At 36.8% G+C, this 26,286-nt stretch overlaps 1 protein-coding gene across 2 annotated transcripts; it reads right to left on the bottom strand.

Annotated features, from left to right (window-relative positions):
- tmem248 (transmembrane protein 248) lies at nucleotides 1–25,523 on the bottom strand. Of its 2 annotated transcripts, none has more exons than XM_030153652.1 (7): nucleotides 25,162–25,523; nucleotides 22,468–22,626; nucleotides 19,333–19,621; nucleotides 13,015–13,165; nucleotides 10,580–10,763; nucleotides 8,268–8,449; nucleotides 1–6,434 (listed from the first exon to the last, which is right to left on the bottom strand). In XM_030153652.1, exons 1-7 carry the CDS (start codon nucleotides 25,162–25,164, stop codon nucleotides 6,338–6,340), a joined length of 1,065 nt encoding a protein of 354 aa, XP_030009512.1. In that variant the 5' UTR covers nucleotides 25,165–25,523; the 3' UTR covers nucleotides 1–6,337. The 2 variants fall into 2 exon arrangements, with proteins under 2 accessions (XP_030009512.1, XP_030009513.1); XM_030153653.1 differs by having other exon boundaries at nucleotides 8,306–8,449.
- Nucleotides 25,524–26,286: the final 763 nt, after the last annotated feature.

The raw sequence follows: 26,286 nt of genomic DNA, 5'->3' as shown, positions 1-26,286 counted from the left end.
AACTTTAGAGACAGTTTATTTCAACTTGAATTAATTTACAGCAGTTCCACTGGAAAGGAGAAGGGTTTTAATGACATCCTAGCCACATTAAACCTACAGTTCTATCTACTGTATGTACAGGGAGGAAGGATGCAGCTCGCCAGTGCAGAAGGCACAGAGTTGGCTTAATACTTGCCTGTAAGCGCTGCTAACATGACAGAAAAGATAACATTGGAGACTCGAGTGTTTAGCTTTCATGTAAAGCCGCTGGAAGTTGCAGCAACTCAGAAGAACTCGGCTGCTCTGACTTTACCGATATATTAGAGTAGTGTGAAAACTACAACAGCTAACATCAGCTCCTTTAAAACCCCTAAATGCACACCTGACAAAGCATGGGAACGCCAGCTCAGTGTAGCTCCGAAGTGATAACTATTGTGTCTGGATTTGTTTCTGTAAAGCCGGTGCAGTCACAATATGTGAAACTCCTTCAAAAGAAAAGAAAATCAGGACAATGTTAAGGCATTTTGCAATCAGAGGTGCAGATTTAACCAAAATCACACAAGGAGGCAGAAGTAGCAGGTAAATAAATGCAGGACACTGGCATCGTTAATGTCAGTTTGGCAAAAACAGGACATGCTTCATTCACATCTTCAGGTTCCCTTTATTCAACTACACCCCAAACCCCTATGGGATCAAAGAAGGGTCAATATTCCTTTTAGACAATTTGGAAAGTGGTGTGGAGAAAGAATCTAGATTTGCAGAGGTTTGTAAATGCAGAAAAACTGGACAAGACCTAAGACCTAAACCACTGCTGAATTTTTCAACCACTAATCCTATCAATACATTGAAATAATTAAGGTAAAAAGCAGTTTAGTTGCATAACGTGTCTGTTTTTTGGATGTTTAGAGGCTCTGCAGTGAATGTAGAAACAACCTAATTTCCTGCAGCAATGATTCACCAATAAAACACATGTAGTTTGATAAATACCTGTGGTTGTAGATACTTGTTTTTCTGTTCAATTAATGATGTATTTTGCTGAGAAGGTCACTACTTCTTCAGTTTTCGCTGTTCTGATAAAATAAGCTTTGAATTTACTCTGAGGTTTTATGAGCATCTACATGACCAGTCAATTAAATCTGGGAAAATACCTGAAAAAAGCAAAATGCTGAAGATAATACTATAATAAATAAAAAATTACTAAGAAAAGGTTAAATGCAAGAAACACATTCATTTGGAAGTCGCCACAAAAGTAGTTCTGGGTCTTTAAAGGTTAAACTTGCATGTAAATGAACATATTTGAACGTATTTCTGAATTTTTAACTTCCATTTTTCTGCAAATACAAAACCATTAGCTGTTTCCTTTAAGGGTTTTAAGCACATTTTTAAGTATAGCATTTAAAAGTTTTGACACACATTGAGGCTGTCTTTTTTTTTTTTTTTTTTTTTTTTTTTTAAGTAAATTTACTTTTGCAAGTAAATTCTGATGTAGTGAACAGCTGAAAAAGTGATCTGGTTATTTCAATAAAACGCAAAAACACAGCAACATTTACAAGTAGATCAAATCCATCTTAACTGATGGAAAAAAAAATCATAAATTTCACAAGCAAAACAAAATGCACTATTAGTAGGAATTAAGTTCTAGTTGAAATTTTGCTTCAACTGCTGGCCAATTCCATGGAAATACAGCTATCTTTAAGTGCCAATTCTTAAATTTACTGACTTTTTTTTTTGATCCCATACATCCCATAACCTAAATCTACCAAAGCATCCAGTTAGAGCTGCCAAATCTTCCAAAAAAGCATCCAACCATGAGCGCATGGGAGACAGAACAAGACAAAAAAAAAAGCAACAAATACATGCTCAAATATGATACACATCAGAATTAGGAAGACTTGCCCTATTATCAATCAAAATGTGGAAAAAAAAAAACCAAAAACAAAAACAAGGTATCACATCCATTAGGATCAAAACCCAACACGTTTCTCTCGTTCACAAACAAAACATATACAAATGTGTCTGATACAATGATGTGGCAAAGGATTCATTTTTTTGCCACAAGAAAATAAACTTTATATGAATACCACTCGAACACAAACATGATTCAAGTAAAGCCTTTCAAACGGAAAAAAAAAAAAATCAATCTACAGAGTCTAAAATCACTTGGAATTCTGAATGTTGCATCTCAGATTTAGATTATGCTGCTTTATAAAAAAATACATTCAACAGGTACATCAATTATGGAACAAATTTATAACAGAGGTAAGTACAATGTATCAGTAATTGCTATTGAAAAATAATCACACAGATTAAAAGCAGACTTAGACTGTTTTCATGCTCCACATTTTCTTTTTTTTCAGACTTAGGACACTAAATGTTTGAAGTTTTTCATGAGCTCATACTTCTTAAATAGATTTTACTTTTGGGTCAGTGCAGCAAACGGTGGTTGGTGACTCAGGGTTTGGACATTAACATCAGTATTTAGTCTTTTTATTATTGCAAATCTTACATTGGTTGCGTTGGGGCGGGTCACGTACACATTTAGAATACATGATTGTCAAAGTCAGCTCTCAAATTAAACCACTGAACGAACACAAAAGAATTGGTTAAAGCTACGATGAGAAATAGATTCAGAACGACACGAGTCACTACGATTCGAGTGGAAAAGTGCAAATTTTGCAGGAGGAAGTCGGGGGAGGTGAGCTCATGTAAATGCTGTGCCCAGTTCTAATCAATTCAGGCTGGTGTAACGAGAAAAAAACATTACGCAAAACGAGAAAATCTGTTCAATATGGGAAGAAAATCAGAGTCTAAAGCTGCCTTTATTCATCCAAACTTTACCCAAACTCACACACACACACACGTGCACATTAAGTGAGTTTTTGCACATTTTGTTGTACTACAAAATAATAAAAAATAAATGATTTAGTCATAAATACAACATATTAATATAATTATATACATATAATTATAAAGTAATATATAATTATATTGAATTTTAGGGAGATAACTAAACAACATCATAATGTTTACAGAGGATCGTGGACGAGTAAAATTCACAGAAGCAAATAATACAAAATGTGCAAGAAATCTAAAGGTGCACAAACTCAAACACTTGATATGGATTTGCTGAAGTAATTCCAAAACTAAACTCAAAGGGCCGATAGACGTGTACGTTAACGGAACAAACATCACAAATTTCGAGTTCAAACCACAGGCTTGTCAGACGAGAGAGAAGTAACTGAACGAGAAAGGAAAATGGCTTCAGCAGAAGAAAAACAAGGGGCCGATGAGTTAAAAGATGACAAGAGAAAAAAGATCTCTCAGCTTATTTTTCAAGCAGGTGAGTCCACCGTAGGTAAGGCAAGAGAATGTTCTGCTTCATCCAGGTGTAGTGGAAAATGTACTGAACATCACAGAAGTTAAAAAGTGGACGAGGACAGGCTGCAAAATTAAAGACACAAAGGCAGGTGACTGAGAAAGCCACGAAAAAGGGAGAAAAGGCAGAAAATGATACCAAAGTGAGACAGATCTGTTAAAGAACGGTTTGACAGAAACCACAGGAAGATGAGCAGCTCATTGAACTGCCCTTAAAAGTGGAGTAAGAAATTCCACAGCATGACTCGACCTAAACACACCCCTAGTGTTCAGCGCTCCTTCACATCCTCTGTTGGCTAAATTGTATATTACATGCATCACAGTCAATGGCAAGAGACAAGTTATTTTCTGATCCTTTCGATTTATCCCATCATTTGCACGAGATATTGGTTTACTTTCAAAGACTATTTTATGAGTTCAAAAAGTCGCAGTTTTCCCACAAATATATATTTAATGTCCTATTGTTAGCAAGTACGAAAGCGCTCACCAGGAGATGGATGTCTACTGAAGCTCCTACACTTGAAAATTAGATTGCCGTGATCCAAGAGATTTTTATGATGGAGAAACTCACATTTTCTTTACGTCTTGAACAAGTGAAATGTAAAAATTGTTGGGCAACTTGAATTGAATATATATCTTTAGCAAACCTGACTTTGACTGAACACAGAAAATGGTACTAACACTCTTCCCTCAAGTTTTTTTTTTTCTTTTTATGTGCTACTCTTATGTTCATAGTTACCTTTTATACTTGAATATCCAAATACTAAATATAAATGTGCAGTTAGGATCCTTTTTTTTTAATTTCTTTGTACTGTTATTATGAATACTACTTTGTTTGTATACATATATGCGTATTTGTGCAGTTTTCTTTGCCTTATTTCCTAGAGGTGTGATTGGCTATGTGTACAGGCTTGTTATTATTCATTTTCTTACTCACTTATTTACTTTATTTATATTACTTTTTTTTCTCTCTTCCTTTCAGTGAGCATTATTGGTATCCTTTTTTCTTTGCAAAAAAGAAAAAAAAGAGAAGTGTGCTTTGTGCCATTGATGTCCTGTGTGGTATCTTGTGACTGTTCTGAATAAAAATTTGAATTAAAAAAAAAAAAAGTTGCAGTTTGTGGTGAAACTGTTGATGTGAAAAAACAAATATAAAGACAACACAGGTGAAAGTCGTGGAGGTGGCGGCATTGTACCCGTCTCTCTCCACCACCACCTGTTCGCAGTTGCTGGAGGTGTTTGTGCAGCTTCAACATGACCAGACTGTGGTGATTTTCACCTCTTCATATGTTCTACCTCAGTCTCGAACACTGAGGTCAAATGTACCACGGTGACAACCATTTTAGTGTGTGCCAAAAGATGTAGTCCAATGAGCACTTCAACACAAAACCAGATGGTTCTCTACTATCTTTGCAACTAACTGCCTTGTAAAGTTATCTTTTAAACTGACAAACATATGTGTAAATGGTGGCACAATTCAAGCGGGATCATAAAATCATTTGTTTCTCGCCATATTTTAATTCCTATGGGGCACAGTTATAGGAGCTCCATTTATCAAGCCATGGCTGTGTAGAATTTCTTTTTTTTTTTTTGCAAACACAGAGCAAACAGTCCAGGAGATTCCCACTGGTTTAGAAAAACCACTAGGATTAGAATCATTGGCTCCACCTTCAAACCATATTGATGAGCCAGAGGGGCCCTACTGTTCATTTTCCTTGTATTCTGCATTAATGTGCACAGTGCAATCACCCAAATACACAAGTCCATGCTCATTGACATTGCAGACACAAAGGAAATATTCAGACCTCATTAGGGGTGGGAATAAAATCATCTGATCCACATCGTAATCATATGCCTCCAAGCTTATTGTTTCCGTTTAACAACGCTGGCATAAGCATTGTTTGTGTATTGCAAAAAGTCACATCACTCGTCATTTTTTTGTTTTGAGGGGCTGAATGATATGCGACAAAACACATTACAAGTCTAGATTTTGAAGAGATTTTTGCTGAGAAAAATACAAAAATGATCCAAATGAGTTGTAGTAGCTTCATTTTGAGATGAAAGATGACAACAGTCCAAGATTTAACATGTGTTAAACAATAATTTCAAGCAACAGCAGAAACACTAGTAATTATGAAGTTACTTACTTTGCAGGAAAACCATGTGTTTTTCCTATTTTGTTTAAAGAGCGGAAAACTGAGCAGGAATCAATGGTGAACAAAACCAATAATCAAAATAATTAACAGCATTTGTATCAATAAAATCCTATCAATTCCCATCCCTAGCTCTAGTACAGTTAAATTATTGCACAAAACATGTTTTTAATTGATTGTATACAATGTCCAATTCCTCATTAATTCTTTTTTTAGGTCTTAAATAAGTGCTGGATTTATTTTTTATTTTATATCCTGTTGAGGCTGCAATGACAAGATTTAATCACGGCTTCAAGCATCTCATCCTCAAGCAAACATCCCAATCAGAGTATTCAAGCAACTTAAACACGTGACTCAACATCGTGCTTTGTCCCCACGGGAGATTAAAAAAAGAAAAAAAAAAAAGAAATCCTAACATTTACAGCAAAAACACACTCATATGTGATAAAAGCTGCTAAATCTTTAAGGAAGCCGGTTCATTGTGGAGTGAAAAGACTTTACGCTTCTTATGCTTGAGAAATAAGGGCAGCTAATGAATGAACGGCTACAAAAATGGTTAGGAATTATGTGGATCACACCTTCTGTTTTTATGTACTGCATGTTCGGACATGGCACGAGGGGACGCAGGCAGAATAGTCAGAAAAAAAAAAAAGAAAAAGAAAAGAAAAAAGGTTTGCACTGAATATCAGAGTTCCTACAAATATTTACACCACAGATACAGGCACTTGTATATCTTTGGTTGGAGAAACCCAACATTGCAAGAGTAATGCATTCACAGAGCTTTTGCGTCCCTCGTTGTATTTCCAGGGTTCACTAGGCAACTGGTATGTTTAATCCATTTCTTCTGTTTCTTTGAGTTTGTCCACGTTACATGTTAAAGTTCTGATATAGCTTTGTGATGTCTTTTTAACCCTCTGACAATGCCACCTGCAAGGGAACAAATGAAGGATTTAAGGCCATGGACTCACAGTAAAATACTGTATAAATTAATCTTTCACACCCAAAACACAAATCAGCATAAATGAGGAAATATGGACAGTAGCAGTTCAAGAACAAAGCATGCTGACAGAAAAGAGGCTTCCAAAAATCCTTTCACCCCCATTTGGGAAGAACCACAATCTGAAAGTTTTCACATTATCACTAGATGGTGCAGAAAAAAATGATGATTTATGTCCTGTGTGAAGTGTTTTTAACATGTATTTAAGTTGTGTTACTGCACGGTTTAAGGGCTTACATTTAAGTTTTTTTTTTTTTTTTTAAATACCAATTATGCAATTTATCACCTACTTAAGACCTACTGGCAAAAAAGGGCTGTCAAATTGATTACTTTCAACAGATCTTAAGCTAGATATTGTAAAATGTTCTCTTATACATATTATCTGTCTATATCTGAAAAGACATCCTCTCTAACATACCTGTTTTTAGAGATAAACACTGACATATAAGGATTTAATCAGTGAAAAAAAGTTTTCTTCCCCAAAATAAAGGCTAATATCATATATATACATCTAATATCGTATCAAATGATGGTAAATCGGAATAGCCCTGACTGTCCTGAAAAGAACAATACATAGCATGTATGGTTATCTCTGAAAATGAACTTCACACAATGGGACACAGACCTACTGTGGAGGTGCTGCAGGACAATTATGGCAAAAATTATTATGTAAAAAAATGGGTAAAGCTACTCATCTGAAATGGTTATCGTGCCTATTAGTACTAATAAGGACCCTACAAACAAATTAGTACAAGTGAAATTTTGCCACCTTGGGTGTTATCAAATTCTGCTCTAGCCCATGGACTACATTAGATGAAAGTATTAACAGAAGTGGCCTTTAGTCATTACTTCTACTGTACATCTCAACCAAGACATCAAATCAGAGTGCAAAAGCTCAGTGTGCTCTGATAAATTCCTTGGGGTTGCTGGATCTCTGCTGGTTTTACTTATTCATCATTACATTTTTTTACCCTAAAAAGCCAGACTGGAGTTCATAATCCAATCAATTTTAAGCCTTGTGAAAATTGATTTTAAGGCATCTAAAAGTCAGAATATTGGATCTAGGCTTTTTAAGACTTGTAGGGCATGTAAAGACTAAAAACACTTCAACTATCAGCTGGAGGCCAAAGCAGAAGGAGCCCGATCAGAGTGGAGGACATTTTTCAGGATTTTACAGGGAAATTGCCCTTGAAATTCCCAAAACTCTGCAGTGTTTGGCTTGTACCGCAACTCTGTAAATGTATAATTTAGTCCTTCACCCAGCAGAGGAGAGAAAACATCTGCCTGGACTGGCCCAGACAGTGAGTCAGACCCTGGTGCTGTGACCTGTCTTAGAAGTATTCATCTGTGGGCTGGTGTGAATTGGCTCATCGTACGCTGGGATGAAAGGTGATCCACCGAGCCAAAAGTGTTGAAACTAAAGAGGACAGTTTTTGCTCGGCCCCTTGATGTGAAATATGTGAAAATATCACACAGCTAAGGCCCACGAGTCAGACTAAAATGTCTTCACAGGCCTAACTCACAATACAATAAGAATACTTTAACAAAAAAAAAATTAAGGATAAAACATAAATATCCTTATTATGTGTGTAATTAATGAGGGGTTCAGGTAATAATGTGCCACCACCTTGTTAGAAGCCTCGAAAGCCCAATCATTACTCATAGATGTCCATGCATTTGGACAGCAAGAAGGAAAACAAGCAGTGTGATTGGATCGTGTTGTAGACCAATCACTGGTCGGTCAGATGCTTGGCTCAATCTACCTGTCCACGTCATAAAGCACTGCTGCTGTCTGTTGTACCTTCTCAGGGCAGAAATCGGGGTTGGTTTGCCGTACTTTGCCAGGCCGCCCCTTGATGACTGCGTAGCAGAACATCGTGATGACCATGACAAACAGGAAGTAGCTAGTGTGCATCAAGTGCAGGTTGATGAGAGAACGGTCGTCCTGGTGAGAAGAAACAGATGTAAAGACCACGAAGGAGCTGCACATTTTCTTATAAGCAGAAGTCAAAGGTAGAATTAGAAGCGTGTGACTAATGTAAAGCATTAAAAACGTACATAAATCACACTACATGACTACAGATTTAGACAGTGGTCTAAACATGGTCTAACTGCTTTCTGCAGGATACTTTCAAAAGGACAGATGGACAGCTTTCAAAATCTTTCTCTCAAATTTGGACTTGGTAAACATGACTTTTTCAGATACCTCCAACTCCGTGATTACTTCGTAAAGGAAATACAATGTTCTATGACAGAGACTCCCTCTCATCTAATTCAAATACTGGTAGAAGCCTATAAAGGTTCCAGTAACAAAAACATCACTGGTAAAATTTATACAGCTTTGGATTCAAATGACAATGAGATATATTTTCACGCAAAAAAAACAATGGGAGAGGGACCTGCATGAGGGAATACCAAATGAGATATGGTCAGAGGGGTGGAAATCTCAAAACTGTACTACAAACTCACTATCATGGAGGGATTTTTGTTGGAAATGTCTGGCCCGTTTCTTTATTACACCTGCACGAAAATCACATTTTTCTGGAGTTCATTTTTACTGCTGGAGGGAGTGCGGTTCACTCGAGGCAGATCAAGCACATGTATTCTGGTCCTGTCCTGGTATTGTTGGCTTTTGGGGAGAGATGATTAAGTTGATGTATTCAGTTTTTGATGTTCATTTTGATATGTCATTGGCTACTTTGTTTTTTAGCATTCCCCCAGAGGAATTACAGGAAAGTGACATATATTTATTCAGAATACTGCTTGCTGCAGGCAAAAAAGCCATCACCAAATACTGGCATAAAAAGGACCCTCCCTCAATTTCCTTGGTGATAAAAATTGTCAACCAAATCCATTTAATGGAAATGATGACATACAATCTCCGCCGACAACAGCATAAGGGCACTAGAAAAAAATGGGACTTTTTCATTCAATCTGTGGAAAGTAAACAGTACGTAAATGTCTGAATGTACCTGCGACCTGTGACTGTTTCTGTTTGTTTTGTATTTTATATTAAAGCAATAAAAAATAAAGTGGCAAAAAAAAAAAAAACGTACATAAATCATTTGAGCTTTAGTTAAAACCAAGTGGAGAATTTCTAATTGAATCATTCGTCCTTCTTGGAGGAAAAAAACTCAGGTTTGTTTTTCTTAACTAAAGTCTGATTCATTAGTTTGGGTGAAGACTTAAGGCCCATTTATGCTCGATGTTAAAGACACATACATATACAAACAGAGCGTTCTGTCCGTCCTCTGCGTTCATTATGTCCATTCTCTGGGAGCTTGTGGATGCGAACCCCAGCGGAGAATACAGAACAGTACAATCATGGACCAGTGGAGGCAGTGTTAGATTTGAAGAGAATTATTCCTGAAATGGTGAAACTTTTCAAAGAGCGACTGTGTGAATTAGTGAAAAAGTACCAATATATTTATAACAACTACCCTTCTCAATACCAACATTAGTATCAACATTAGTAAAACCTCCTCTGTCGTCACCATGTTTGTTATTATGGAGTTTCTTCTTCTTCTAAAACAAACTCTACTTTTCTTGATGGTATTTGGTCAGTATATTAACACAGAGCGGTGCCCTCTGGTGGATTGATTGACAAACACTCATTATAATGCAATAGATGCATCTAAGTATAAAGGCAGTGACGCTTGACATCATCTAAAACGGACAAACCTATTTACGTATGTAAAGCAAGCATGAATGGGCCTTTACTCAGGACTCCCAGTGTGTGGACTGACATCACATGACAGTACAGGTGAGCATATATATTTAGGTTGTTTTCAGACTCACTGAAGCCAGCAGTGTGCAGTTGTGTCCTGTCAATGAGATCATTGTGTAACACTGGAACAATCTACTGCTGTCAGGACTGTAATGAGGCTTTGTGTTTGGCCACGTTTACCTTGAGTGTGCAATCCTATTCTCTGTCTGGAAATGACACCTGAATAGTACTGCAATAATATTTACTTATTTGTCTTTTCATGCAGCGTTAAACCTCAGAACCAGGACCTTTGTGATATGAGACTGAACAAAGTTTGCAATCTTAAAACTGAGCAGTGCAGTCACTCACATCAGGGACAATGACGGTCAGCTTTGGGTTGAGGGCATGGTACACCTTGCCGATTGCTCCTTTGTAACACCAGAAGGGGTTGTAGTCCTGACTGTACTTGGTATCCGAGTCACGGACTGTGGTAAACACCTTGTACCAAGATGTGGCATTGGTGTAGGTCTCTGGAACGCAGTGTGGTGGCTGCCTGTAAAACCAAACACATATTTGAGTGGTGGTCCCATAAAGGAGCATCTGACTGCTAACGGCAAATGTGACTGTCTCTGTACCAGGGTAATATCACTACATGAGGGGTGTCAATAAATATTCTATAGTTGATTGTGTATTTGAATCTAGAGCAAAATCAGACATCAGATTGTGAAAATTAATGAGCGATTGTTGAGCACTGCCATGGTTGTTGGTCTTGTGAGGTCTCAAGTGGATCTGGGCTGCTACCCTGCATGCGTGATGGACAAGAGTTAAAGCAGGGGTGTCAAACATGCAGCCCGTGGACCAAAAGCAGCCCGCCAAAGAGTCAAATCCAGCCCATGGGATGAGTTTGTGCAGTGCAAAATCATGTTAGTTCAGGGGCCACATATAGCCAAATGTGATCTGAAGTGGACCTGTACAGAGAAAAATAACAGCATAATAACCCATAAATGATGATAATAATGATTATTGTTTGTTTTAGTGTAAAAAAGTCAAATTACATGATGAAAATCTTTACATTTACAAACTATCCTTTCCCAAAAAATGTGAAAAACCTGAACAACCTCCAATTTCTTCAGGAAAATAAGTGGAATGTTAACAATATCATGCCCGTTACTAAATGTTTTGTGCCTTTGTAGATCCACTGCTATCTGTAAGTTGGAATGTACATGTGTAAATGAGAAGCTGAGACCTAATATTGTTGCATTTGCACTTTTAGAACTAAAACAAAGAGAAAAAAATTATTTAATTTTAATTTGCTATGATTTTACTGGTCCAGTCTGATCAAATGTATATTTCTTGTCAAATTCTTCATATTAGCTGAACTTTTAATATTTAACTTCAAACTGCTGTCAAAAATACTGTTATAAAAAAGTATAAACTTAGTCACAGTGTCTGAAATTGAACCTGCATCTCATTAACCCACTGTCTGTTTTTTTAAAGGTTATATGCAAACATAAACATGCATGTGGTCTACCTGAGTATCTTCTTCATTTGCAGTTGCAACGGGATACTCTTGGAACCAATCAATCAATGCGACACCTCCCAGTCACTGACATGGTGCAGTTTCATAACGCACATGAGACCTGAGCCATGAGTGTAGCATTACATACACTGGCCGGAGGTTTGAGTTTAACCACAGCCAACCGAAAGAAAAAAACTTTTTTGGCCACGCAAAATGTTTGCCAGTACCATTTGTCATTCTAGTTGACGGTCATGGAATTAAATAAGAAACCTGAGAAGGTAGACTTCTCTGGTTACAATGAATACACTGACCCAGCGTGAGTCTTCCAGTGGAATTAATTTGATATTTAATACTAACAGAAACTGCAACTGCGTGTTAGCGTGTAACAGTTTCGGTCTGTACACACACTAAGAATGAAAAGAATAGAGTTTGTTCATGTATTTTGGGAATGTGCTCATCTGAAAAGTTTTATTCTAACCACGTAAAAAAGAATAATAAAGCACCTTTACTTGTTAAATGTGCAGATCTAAACAGATACAGACCCAACAATGCAGTTTTGTCCTCTGTTGGGGACATGAGTTTCACAGCTTTAACTGTAAAAACACAGACACTGTCCACTGAAAAGGACATTCCATAAATAAACTAGAAAAGCACTCAGAGAGTGCAGACCTTCGCCAAGGCAGATCAGTGGCCTGGATTTGGATGAAAATTTCAGGAAATGTTGATACTGGCACAAGGAACAAATGATTAAATTTTGGTGGTGGTGGGGGGGAACTGATCTGCCTTGGCGGAGGTCTGTGCTGTCTTTTCTAGAAAAGCACTCATAGAGCACAGACCTCCGCCAAGGCAGATCAGTGCCCCCACCCCCCCACCACCACCAAAATTTAATCATTTGTTCCTTGTGCCAGTATCAACATTTTCTGAAATTTTCATCCAAATCCGTCCATAACTTTTAGAGTTATCTTGCACACGGACAGACAGACAGACAGACAGACAAACCAACACCGGCAAAAACACAACCTCCTTGGCGGTGATAATTAAAAATGAATCTGAAAAAGAGTTGCATTATGCTGTTTCCAAACAAGGCAATTGTTTAATAAAAAAAGTCAAACTTTTACTTTCCTGGGTCACAGGAGAACATAGGACAACAAACTAATCCCAATTATCTTCAGAAATGCTGTGAATGTACCGAGGGCAAATCTGAATATGTGATTGTGTCACCCAACTCTAGGCTGAGTTATACGGTGTAACGTGTCCCTGGAGTCATGGAGGACGTCCAACTCACACTGTGACTGGGAAGATATTGCTGGCTGCTGTGATGGTCATACAAGTGCTGAACACCACCTGCTCGCAGTGGCCGTGCAGCACACAGTCGTCAGAGTTCCAGGATACGGGCAGGGTAAAAGTGATGTTTATTTCTTCATGGGCTTCCCGGCCTGTGTGTAAAAAAACAACAACAAACAAGATCACAACAGATAGTTAGAAAATGAAGCCATGTTTCTGACTTGCACCTCAACATTCTTTCAATTGTTATGTTCACACGAGGGAAAGTTGCGAAACTAGCCTTGTCTGAGAAAAACAAACCTACACGGTGACAGAGCACTATCTCCCAGCTCTGAGGCAATTAAACGAGCTAAGGACGGCATGCATAACAACTCCCACTGCAGAGAGACACAGCGGCAGTGTTTAACAGCATGCCAAGCTGTGTCTAATGAAAACTTTGACCAAAAGCAGTAACACATCCCTGCCCTCCTAGCATGTGTGTGACAGTTGTGTGTAGATGAAAAGTAACAAGTAATATTAAAAAAACTGAAAGGAGCTGTGGGTAATGTCAACCGCACTAGTCAAAGGTCAATGTGTTTGTTTCAATGATTTCCATTTGTTCAGTTAGTACTTATTTCTACTGTCTGTACTTAAACAACTAACACTGTAACTTAGATATTTTGTAATTTTAGAGCTGTACATTTTTACAGTTCACCAAAAATATGAATGACTGTATGTTTAGGCAATGTCATATTAAAGTTAAAAAAAACAAACAAACCCTGATTCACTGTTAGCTTTTTAAAAAGAGATTTAGGACCTTTATTAGCACCATTTATTATTTGTTTTTATTTACAGACTGACTTGTGTTTTAGCAAGTTGTGGTTGTTGGTCAGGGTGTGTCCTTGTATTGACAATGTTTTTTTTTTGTTTTTTTTTTAAATTTTGTTGGTGATTAAACCTTAATTCAAAGGTTCTAGTAAAATCTTTTTGTTAAATTCCACATTAGGCAAATTTGTTCATTTGGATGGAACATTAAGATCATATTAAGAAGTGGATACTGTTTTGCATTCTCATTCACTTACAGCATTGTCCTCTCATCTTTTGTCTCATCTTAATGAGTACTATTTGGAAATGCTTTAAAAGAAACCCAAAGATATATGAAGGAGCTCATACAGTCACAGAAAAAAATTATTAGACCATCAAAAGTCATTAAAAACAATGGTTATGCCATCAAGCATTAACCCCTGTGTGTATCATGTGACTAAAACAGACAGAAAAGAAAACATGGAATGCCTAAAAGCACTGTTTTTGGCAGTACGATGCCATAGCTATTGGTGTAAGAACTGAAGGGATTTTGGTTATTATCAAGAAAATTATTATGAGCTATTTTTGTTGTTATTATTATTATTATTATATTTGTCCAAACCAATGTACCTTTAGTTGTACCAGGCATTAAAATGAACAAGAAATTGAAGAAAAAAAAAAGGGGTGATCTAATAATTGTTCTGCAACTGTATGTAAATTGCAAAACAGTGCAAACATTAGTCGAAGTCTGAGTTATTTTCCTTTGCACTGTTCTGTACTATTAATAAAAAATACAAACCTCTATCAAGTATTAGAACGCAAGTATTGGTACCAAATTGTAACAACACTGATGCATTAATACTTGAATAAAAGTTATTTGTGATTACTAAAGCTAAGCTCATCTCCCTCAGAACCTCAGCTAATATAAAAATACTTTAACTACAGCCAGAATGCTGCCTAACATACAGCACAATTAACTACACTTCATTGCTAATTTTAGTTTACAGTGTTATTTTTGTTAATGTGGAAAAAAAAGAGATGAATTCTGACAGTAGCCAAGAAAAGACATACCTTATCATTTCAATAAAAACTGAAAATTTTAGGCCCCAAATGTTAATTTTCAAAGTATTGTATTGAAGTTTCTAGTATTATTATTAGTAGCAGTGGTAGTAGCCTAATATTCCAGTATTCTCAGACCACAGTATTAAAGACAAGATATGTTTAGACATTTAACCAAAGCTGGGTAAATGTAGAAAATGAATAAAACATCCTGTTGAACCAGTATTAACTTTGTCTTTCACCTTTCATACAGTAATAAACAAAATTGTAGGAAACAAAAGTCCTCCAGACAGACCTAGTGCTACTTTTGTGGCAGTTCCTAAACGAATTTTTCCTCTCCATTTAACCTTTCCTAAGTGATTTATCACCATTTGGTTCTTTTATCCTCTGTATTTTACTTTTTTATGCAAGTCATACATTTTCCTATATTTCATTTACTGATCATATAGGTGTTCATAAAAGTTCAGATTAAAGGTGAGGGTTTATAATATCAGAAATAGTGAAGACTGAAGAAAATGTGACTTTTTTTTTTGCTAAAATCGGTCATTAACTGAAAATAAATCAAGTGTCTCCATCCACTGTCATTGATCCAACTCCATGGGTTTTACTGGTGAATCAATGTTGTAGGAGATGACAGTGTTTCCACTTTAACTATGGAGCCTCTGAACGTCCAAATGGGTCATATCTGATGAGCATGAAAAGATGACAAACTGCATTTTACACCAGTTATTGACATGGATTGATAGGATTATTGGATCAACAGGTATTAAATATTTTACACCGGTGGCTGTTTGGGTCTTTATGGGTTAATGGTTGCATGTGGTCTCAGTAAAAATACTGTTGATAGAATCTCCAAAGTTGTCGTCGTCTTTGTGCTCTACATATTCACACATTAGCATTTACTCAGCCTAACCCAATATTTGCATTGCTTCTTATTGACTTTACTTGTTAATTTGGAACACTTTAATATTTACCGGGCTCTCACAAGTTGCTGATCCTGTTACAAACACAAACACAGCCCTGAAACTATTCAAAGGTAGAAGGTTAAAAACCACAGAGCCAAACCGATTATTATCAGAGCACAGCGATGTAAAAAAAAAATTAATTACCTGACCTTACTGTACCTTGACCTTCTAATCCCCTCTCAACAGATTGAAATGTTACTGTTTAAGCTGCATACACTTTATCCTTTGGCTTAAATACCAAATACTTTGACACAAACACACATTTCATTTGTTTCAACTGGACAGGTGGGCATTCCAGGAAAACAGGCTATTCTGTGCTTCAAAGTACTAATTTGTCACACAGTACAAACAATACTCAGGGTTCCCACTCTTTCCCTGAAATTATTTTCCAGGACATTTTCAGTCGCTACAGAGACAAGTTATCACCTCATACACTAATCCATTCCCTGTCTCACTCATTGTTTGGAAGTGTTCTTCTCTACAGTTGTAACTTGCATTTACCCAGATTATTTCTAAGTTTATTACTCAGACATTTGATTGCAGTCTATGGCTATAGTTTATCTATGAAAAACAATTATGACAAATGTATCATAGAATAATACAAACACACACAGATTATAACATAGCACTTCATTAGCCTGACAAACTAGAGTTACAATGTTCAACTGGGCAATTCCAAACTCAACTTTCTCTTCTCTCTTAATTTCTCTCCTGCACTTCCTCTAAAAATATTTGTATATTTTCAATAAATCAGTGAATAAAACCCTTTCTTTTGTTTCATCTCAGTTTAGGCACACAAGGTCACGAGGCAGGGGGAGGATAAATAATTTTCCAGGATAATTTGACCGTTTCCAGGACATCTGACCTTTTTTTTCATTTTCCATATGTTTTCCATACTGAAAAATTGGTCATTAATTTTCCAGGTTTTCCAGGACGTGTGGGAACCCTGAATACTTCATCTGAAATGTTCTGCACTGCCTCTAATGGTGTTTAACAGACACATGTAAAACTTAGTGGTCACATTTCAGCCAGTCTGCAGTATACAAGGTGACAATTTATTTTCTAGTTTTTTGTCACTGTGGTCAAATCCTCTGCTGCTGACTTGTCTACTGTGTCTATGCAGCTTCATATGTCCAAACACCCCCTAAAACATACATCCTGTTTAGCATTGTGAAGACAGCCTTTCTTAAAGCTGTAATTTGTATGAGCATGACTGAACATTTGTTTTTGGAAATTTTCAAATTCATTACATTTTTAGTATTACTTTTACTATGAAAATGATGACGACAGATTAATGGAAAGTCTAGTATTCATCTCATGTAAAAGACCACAACAGGACGCTTGATAGAAACACAGGGGAAAATGGTGCATGAAGGTTTTTATCCTTCTACATATTTTCTCTCTAAAGCCAAGATACATCAGTCATGAAAGGGCAAGAAAGATATTCGTGCTCTCTAAAGTCCACAAATGTAACCAAGCAGTAATGATGTATTCAGAGGCTCAGAATGAGTGGGATTCACTTTTCACTTTCCTTTGCTTTGTGAAACCTGAAAATCTGAAACCTATAGGTGGACTGTAATGGAATGGCTTAGTGTTACACAACGCCACTACTGTTCGGTCCAACTCAAGTCACCACATACAGAGGAAAGATAAAACCTGTTAAAAAGGACACACTCCCACCCACAAAAGGGGAGAATTACCCAGTCAATAATGTACAGACAATATAGACTTATTCATTAGGAGGAATGTCAGCTACGCAGAGGGGTTTTCTCGACATCCAGGATTCCCACTGAGTGGGTTTTAGTGATGTCTCACTAGATTTGTAAGAGAATTATCAGGTCTAATGAAGATTTATTTTAACCCTTTGCTGCAGCTAATGGTTTGAGTACCACAGCACACCAAGGTAATCCACGTGTATGTATGAGTTAGAGACAATCAGGGTTTTTTTCCCCAAAATATGGCTGTTATAGTGGTCATAATAGCCATAATATCAGGCTTCTCAAATACAATTACTTGTTGTGTAACTTATTTCTGTTTAATGTCATATTTTGTTCTCAGTTGATCCAACACTTGCATCCTTGTATGAGTGCATATCCAGAGGGATGTGAGTAAAATATTTCTTTACCAGTATTTTGGGCAGCATAATTAATGGAACTGTAATCTCAAAATCAGCCTGTGAAATTATATAATCACAAAATGCTGCAATTTATAGGGTCAGATTTAGGAGGATTTAGGGTGATCTGCTTGCAAAATCAGGCAAAAAATAAATCTGAATCTCTTGTCTGGTGATAATGTGGATTCAGAGAGAGCCACCAGAGAGATGTACTGTCTAAAAATCAGTCAGACAAAGCTTTTCACCTACTTTATGCTAGTTTAAGCTTTATGCTGAAGTTAAAAAAATGCAAATATTTCTTTAGAATCAACAACTTGACACATCGCATTTACAATGTCACTTACAATAATCGCAATAAAATCTTTTTTAGCAAATCCTGCAGCCCTGACTGAACTCATTATGAAATAGTTGATGTGATTCTGCATTCGCCGTGCAGATCCATGCAGATGCATACCAGTGAAAATGCAGAATGTATCCACACCACCAGGCCTGAATGGGCCATGATGTTTATGTTTGTATGTCCTATGACTCCTCAGTGGTGTATTTTAGATCAATGATATTATCCATGTATAGTATTTCTTATTTACAACACAGGCTGCATGACAGGTAGTGTCATGTAGAAAATGGGAGGGATTATTATATTCGGTGAGGTAGGTCAACAACGCTGGCGTAAATACACTGTGAAATGACCCACTGAAATAAAACACGACACCATGCAGGAAATGCTTAATGACACGACCGCATTACTGCTCAAATTGGATTCTTCTCTTTTAATCTAAATTGATGCAAATTAATGATGACATGAAATCATATTGATGGCCAGTACTGAGGGGGAGCACCACAGCAGAAACTTGCTGTTGGTGTCGACACACACCCAGGTCCATTTTCAGGACCTCTACCACCCTCCTGGTGTATGCCAAATGTAACTGAAGAGTCTACAATTGCTTTTATCTCAATCCAAGAGTCAAAATGAGCACATAAACACAACTTTATATATGTCAACAGCCAAGGTTCATCTCTGTGGCCAACAGGAAGAGCTTACAGTTTAATCAGTCAAAAAATTCACATGATTGTAAGAAATACTTTGTGCTTTTTACCTGTTTTTAAAGCAGACGGCTCTTGGCTAGAAACCTGTCAGCATCACTAATTTTCAAGCCCTTACAAAAATGTTCACATTTCAGATTATTCAAACTGGGAATGTTTATTTCCTTCACTAGGGGAAAAAGCAGCGTGTCATCCATCTAAATCCCACATTTTCAGCAGTAGCACAATGATAGAAATGCTTCCACATTAATCATCTTGCTAGTATAAATGCTGCTATAGAATATGATGATAAAAAAAGGACTTTTTTCCTGAATAACAACTACAATTCAAACAAGTGATCAGAAAAAGAACCAACCAGTTAAGCCGACTTGCTGGCCGAGCACCGTGGCATAGAGGTGGGTGATATTGCGAGAGTATCCCCCAAATGGGCGCTGGGGGTCCAGTGTGAGTGTGATGGGCACTGAGATATTGATGGGACCCGAGTCCTCCAGCAGGAGAGGAGCCTGAGTGCTGGACCGGGCCTGACCGCTGGTCACCACCATGCTTTCTGGTGTAGTCGACTCGTTCAGGCCGTGCTTTATCGTTTCATTCTCTGACACACAAAAGTCCAGTTCATTGAAGCGCAGAAGAAAGGTGTTCCAGTCCTGAGGAGAGAGGAGGTGTTCAGCAATAGCAATGCCATATGATTTCCTTTACATATAAGATTACATTACATATGCAAGGTACATTTGAGACTTTCTAAGACTCACTAATAATACAATTTAAGATTCAGAGGTTCAGTGTGTAATATTTAGTGGCACATAAATGTAAATGAAAACTGCTGCTGCAAAAAGGCAAAAGCCCTTGTTAGAGCTACTGTCTGTTTGTCCAATCTGGGCTTTTTCGTTAAGAGACTAATAACACTAGTCCACACTCAAACATAGTAGGTGATGATAGGTTTTACCACAGTGAGGTTTACTATGTGGTTTTTGTACCCTTTTAATGTGGATGCATGGCTGAAATTTCTACCTTCTGTAACTTCTGCTGCTGCTGTCTTGGCCAGGACACTCTTACAAAAGAGATTTTTAATCTCAACAAGTCATTTTTTTCCTGGTTAAATAATAATGAGAATAACAATAACAATAATAATAATAATAATAATAATAATAATAATAATAATAATAATAATAATAATAATAATCATAATCATAATACCAGTGCTTCTCTGTTCTGGAAGCACTGGTATGACTGCCTCTTGAAAGTATAGAGGTTTTTTTTTAATGTTTTTATTGTATCTGTATTTATCTGTTTGCTTTTTAATGTGGACCATGAGTCTGTAATAAAGCTTATCCATCCATCCATCCATCCATCCATCCATCCATCCATCCATCCATCCATCCATCCATCTATCCATCTATCTATCTATCTATCTATCTATCTATCTATCTATCTATCTATCTAATAATAATAATAATGTTCAGTCTCAGCTACTACATTAATACGGTGGTGAATATGGATGAATACTACCCATTTAAGGTAATGAAAACATTTTACAAAGGTAAGCATACTTGTGAATGTTAGGTTTCATTTCTGCAATTATATTCCCTGGAAAATAAACATTGGATGTTATAGTTGAGTTGAGCTGGGGCAGGACTTTAATAAGTCTCCCAGTGTGAACAATACTGGATAGCAGGTGTGTGCTGGTGGCTTATGTTTTTCAAACACCCCATGAGACTTAACATAGCTTTATATCCCATGTTCCTCATTTAGTACAGGAGACTTCAGCCAAACACTAAATGAGCCTTTTTAAATCCAAATCTTTGAGATCCTGCACTTACTCAAAATGAAGAAAATAATAAAAAGTGAAAATAAATAATCCATTTTAACTTAGCATTTCTATAAACTGATATATTTGATGACAGGAGATGAAATTTTAGCCAACACAGCAAGTCATGACACACTAAATGTTAAAAGTTACCTTGCCTTATTGTTCCTGTAGTGAAATTCTGTCTGTGTATTTTACCATCCTAACACACATACACAGCACTGAGCATTAGCATTAGTATGACCCATTAGCATGAGCAGTAGGAGCAGTGAGCTGCCATTGAAAGTACTTGGGAACCAACTACAGATCTTCATCAGCATTGTGGTCAGGGACACCGGCAGGAGAATTAACCTGTATGTACCTGCTTCTAATGGAATCAAACCCGCAACTTCCTTGCTGTGAGCTGTAGCTAGGCACTAGCTGGGTATTGTCTAATATGTAATCACTGGACTGCAGTTTTAAAAGCAAGACTAAAGTAGGGAAGTAACATTAACTTAATAATACTCAAATTATCTTTAAAGACATTTTAAGGCCTAAAATTTACAGAATCTGATTTTACAATTTTCAGAACCCATGGAAAATCTGCACAAGCTCCATGCACCAAACATTTAAAGCAGAGGTCCATGTCCACCTAGAGAATATTACTCACTCACTCAATACTCTGCATTTGCCTATTGTATACTTCCTGTTAAATCTACATGCAAAGCTGTCTTTCCAAGAATCCACTCCCCCTTCCATCTGACAGTACATGTAATAAGCCAGCACATATTTGATTTGGCTGTTTGCTGTGTCCAATTAAATTCCACCATGTACAAGATAAAGCCAGATGGAGAAGAGGTCAATGTATGGCTTTCATTCACAATCACATGATCAGTTATTCAACAGATGTTAGCCACTAAATCTAAACACCGCTTTTTCTGCATGAGGTTAATAAAAAGAGGTGACATATTTGGCCATAATCTGCAGCTGTATCAGTTTTAAAAAGTATCGGATGACCACCAAATCATCCACAGTACATTAAGAATTTAACAGACTGAACTAGATGAACCTAAAAATACTACAGAATAAATGCAACATGGTTGAGCTTTTTAAGTGCTGGAAGAAACTGGGAGTCCATCCTAAATTTGCAGACCTGAACTCCATTGAAAATCTCTGGAATATAATCAAGAGGAAGGATGGATAGTCACAAAGCGTCAAACAAAGCTGAGTTGCTTTATTTTTACTCCAGGAGTGGAATAAAGCAGCCAAAAAATATGAAACACTGGTATAGATTGTGCTAACACACATGAAAGCAGAGCCTAAAAATCAGGGTCAAGTATTATGCAGCTTAAAAATTAATATAGCATCTTTTCTTTGCAATATTCACAGTCTGAAAACACCATAGTTTTTTTGTCATGTTGATCAGTTGTCATTTTCTCTAAATAACTGCTCTAAATAATAACAGATTCATTTGAGGAATATTGTTAGTAGTTTCTCAAACACGTACCTAAAAATAGCAAAACCAGTGGTCACTTTAATTTTTTCCCAGAACTGTTCTTCCTTCTGGGAAAAAGTAGGTCACAAAGGTCATGTACTGACATTTACTATCAGCAGTGACTACATCTGACTAGTATTTCTGGGTGGATTCCAAAATGAGGAGCATTTAATTTGATTTTATTTTTAAGGAAACAGGTTGGCGTGCCTTACCTCTGTCAGCTCCGGAGACTTGATCTCCTTAATCTTGAAGAAATAACCGATGGTCAGGAAGGCGATGGCCACTGCACTGACACTGACCATGAAAATGACCAGTGGTGGACGGTTGTTAATGTAGCCTCTCAGGTTCTCTATAGGATTTAACAAGTAAACCTACATATGGACACAAAGAAAAGACCAGCATTAAGACACTAGTCTTCAAACGTACAACTATAAAAAAACAAACAAACGGGCTTCTCATATAAAATTCACAACTCTGACCCCTCACTCAAAAGCCAGATCTAGTTAAACTGAAAGCTCTTACAACTAAATACATAAAAACAAAAAGTAAAAACAAGAGTCTATTTTTAAAATGCCTCTCATAATATGCATTAAAGGCTAGCAAATACTGTTTACTACAAAAGACAGTGAGGGCACCAGGTGCAGAGTTCTATCCTCTGGTAAAATAACATCTGGTGCTGTGAAAACTACCTATTATACAAATGATGACTTTACTTTAAGTCCTAAACTGATTCATCAGGATGTTTCGAGCAGCACAGGTAGTGAATTAGAAATGGAAATACACAGACAAGTATCATACTCAAGTATAAATACAGGGTTACTTGTACTTTATGAAAGTATTTCTATTCCATGTATTTCTGTACTTGTACTCTCTACATCTCAAAAGGAAATATTGTGCTTTTTACTCCACAGCACTTAAGACAGATTTAGTTACTTCTCCAATTACAGTTTGTCATTATCCAAGTGTGGTAATTTCAAATGGAACACTTCATAGATTAGCTTCTAAATGCACTGTTACAAAATTGACTTTTAAAGAGATAAGTGGTTTTCACAGGACAGCTACATTACAAACATCTAATGATCTTACAGAATATGATGCAATGCTGCAAATTAAGCTACCCAACAGTATATGAGGTCGTTGAAATGAAATCCATCAATGCAACACACACATCAATTCAGTAGTGATGTGAATCCAAAAATGTCATATACAATTGTAAAACACTGACAGGGACTACTTTATTGCACAATGATTTTTACTTTTCATAATTTAAGACCATTTTTCTGATTATGCTAACTAGTGAGACTGTGATGAGAGTTTTACATATAGTGGATTTTTAAAGGCTGATAAAGCAACGATAGTTTCTAACCAGGAAAAAAATGAAATACTAAATATTGCTTGTAGCAGAGTATTATCACAGGGTTTTATTAGTACTTTTAATGAAATGAAAGACCTGAACACTTCTCTCACCACTGTTTATTAGAAACACATCAGCGAAACTATATTTTAAAAGCACTCACTTAATATTTCCAATAAACCAGGAGGCGTAAGAACCCAAAACTCCCCAAAGGTTTACAACAAGTTTCCAAACTGGCACATCTCAAGGACCACTATTCATCAAATGTGGTTATGGTTAAACTAGCTAATATAAAAGTTATACAAGATGAGATAATCATGGAATAAATGACAGAACACAAGTTAATGGGGCTACCATAAAACAGACTGTAATACCTAATGTAAACCAAAACACTAATTTGAATGGGTGCTCAAAGAACGGTCCAGTAGTATGATGATTCTGTAGATGTTCCACTTGGTTGCTAGGTTAATTCTCCTCCCAGTGCCCTTGATGAAACTACTGGCTCAGATCTTGAATGGGTCACAAAGGAGCTGCAGCAGTTGACTACTCCTAATGTACTAAGGTGTCTTAAACTTTACTTTTTATTTACCATTAACAGATATCTGCAGCTACCTATTTAAGTAATTCTTAAAATGCACATTTTGGATATCATTTCAGAATTGCATGGACCCTTAATATGTAATACCATCTTTAATTCACCCTTTAAAAAACGGATGAATGATATGCAATGCAAACAGTTATTTTGACAAATTTAGTGATTGCTATATGATTCCTATTTCTAGTGGGAATGGTCATCTTTGGATAGCCTGTGGTCTGAAGAATATGTTTTGAAAGATCTTACCTTTAATGCCAATTTTGGAATAATCAGTTCTACTTTAAATTTGATACTATATGACATTTACACTACTCCCACACAGATGTTAAACATATAAAGAATTCTGAGTGACTGTTGTCTGAGGGGACCCCAAGAATGGGCCAATGTAAGAAACAACAGTCATGAAAACTTTTAAATTATGGCTTATCAACTGATTATTGTCATGTTACAGAGCAGAGATTACCATTTGTGGAGGCAATAGAAAATGTAGTAAATATGAATCTGTTTCTTTATCTTTATTACCTTCACAACGTATTAAACTTTGAATTAGCATTCATGGCAAACATGAAATAGCATGGGAAATACTGTATGGTTTTGATAGACTGAAATAGTTAAAAGAAAAAAAAAACATTAAGTATACAAAAAACACTAATGTGTACTGGAATGCAATAGAACAAAGCATCCATAATATAAGACTAAAAGTATCTCATGGGTCAGATGACGGTAAATAAGCTGCGACATCCTGCAGCCAAGTGTTAGGTATTTCTTTCAAGAGCCCACGGCAGGTGACAGACATTGCCAACCTTTAAACGCAGCTAACGTTACCTGGCCCTTGTTTGGAGATGTGACAGCTACTGACAAACCATGCAAACAGCTGGTGACAATCTGAGAATAAAGACATATAACGGCCAAAACAGCTAGCTAAATGAAACCTGAGTGTTAGATTTCCGTTCTTACCATTTTCTCTTTCTGTGCATGCGACGGATGCTAGCTGGCAGGTTTGATGTGGGCCACAATAAGACGGCAGGTTTGCTAGCTAGCTAGACTTGCTGCGAAGCTAGCTTGCTTGCTTGCTTGCTTTCCCGAAGCTACTGCCTGCTAAATATACCGCTGAAAAGCAAAAGTCGGTGTTCGGTGGAGACAGCCAGGCTTTCAGTATAAGAAAACCCACGGACGCTCCTTCCCATTCTTTGCTCTATTATCCAGTGCTGCTCTGGTGAGAAATATATCTATCGTACACCTTGGAAGAACGTCAATAATGTTACTGGGTCCTCCCTACCGACATCTCCTCCGCGTATCCCGCACTGCGTAGTAGCAGCGTTGCAGCGCCGCCCTCTAGGCATTCCCGTAAAATGTGCGCTCGAAAATTACCGTCCGTGCGTATATTGATGTTTACGACTACGTCATCTGCGTAGGCGACGGACTAGCTTTCGCATGTTTACAAATTGTTGAAGGCTGATGCTGCATTAAAGTACCGTCGAAAATACAATATTCCCCCAAGGTTGGAACAACCATCAGATATAAAGAGCGTGTCTTTCATGTCCTTGACATACAGTCTGTGCTCCTAACGTATATTTTTCTACATTTATTTTTTTTGTCTCCACAAAGTTGCCTACAAACTTAACTATGTGAAGGCCCACTCAAAAAACAAAGAAAATAATTAATATTTCTGTAAAATTTTGCATTAGCAATTTGTCAGTTTATATATAAAACGACAAAACATTTACTAATAGATTTAAATGAAAACAAAGGGTTTTAAACCAACTAAGCTTTGGTCAAGCGTCAAGCAGTAGACAATGCTTCCCGTTGTCGCTGAACGCCACATTATAGTTATTATAACCTGTAGTAACCTCTAATGAGGAAATGAATAGCAGATAGACTAAATAGACTTGTAGTTTATTATAGTATTTATATATTATAGTATATTTATAGTCCATATTTGTACTTGCATCTATCTATCTATTCATAGTACAGGTTTGTACTTGCATCTATCTATCTATCTATCTATCTATCTATCTATCTATCTATCTATCTATCTATCTATCTATCTATCTATCTATCTATCTATCTATCTATCTATCT

This window comes from Sphaeramia orbicularis, chromosome 14 (assembly GCF_902148855.1).
Source record: "Sphaeramia orbicularis chromosome 14, fSphaOr1.1, whole genome shotgun sequence".
Taxonomy (NCBI): domain Eukaryota; kingdom Metazoa; phylum Chordata; class Actinopteri; order Kurtiformes; family Apogonidae; genus Sphaeramia; species Sphaeramia orbicularis.
The sequence above is the reverse complement of the archived record's forward strand: the minus strand, read 5'-3'. Positions and strand labels throughout refer to the sequence as shown.

Excerpts from the sequence above, each read along its gene's own strand:
- tmem248 (XM_030153652.1), bottom strand. Across the intron at positions 13,166-19,332 it reads CCAGCAAGTCGGCTTAACTG|GCCGGGAAGCCCATGAAGAA; the intron begins GTTGGTTCTTTT and ends TTTTACACACAG. Across the intron at positions 10,764-13,014 it reads AATATCTTCCCAGTCACAGT|GCAGCCACCACACTGCGTTC; the intron begins GTGAGTTGGACG and ends TTGGTTTTACAG.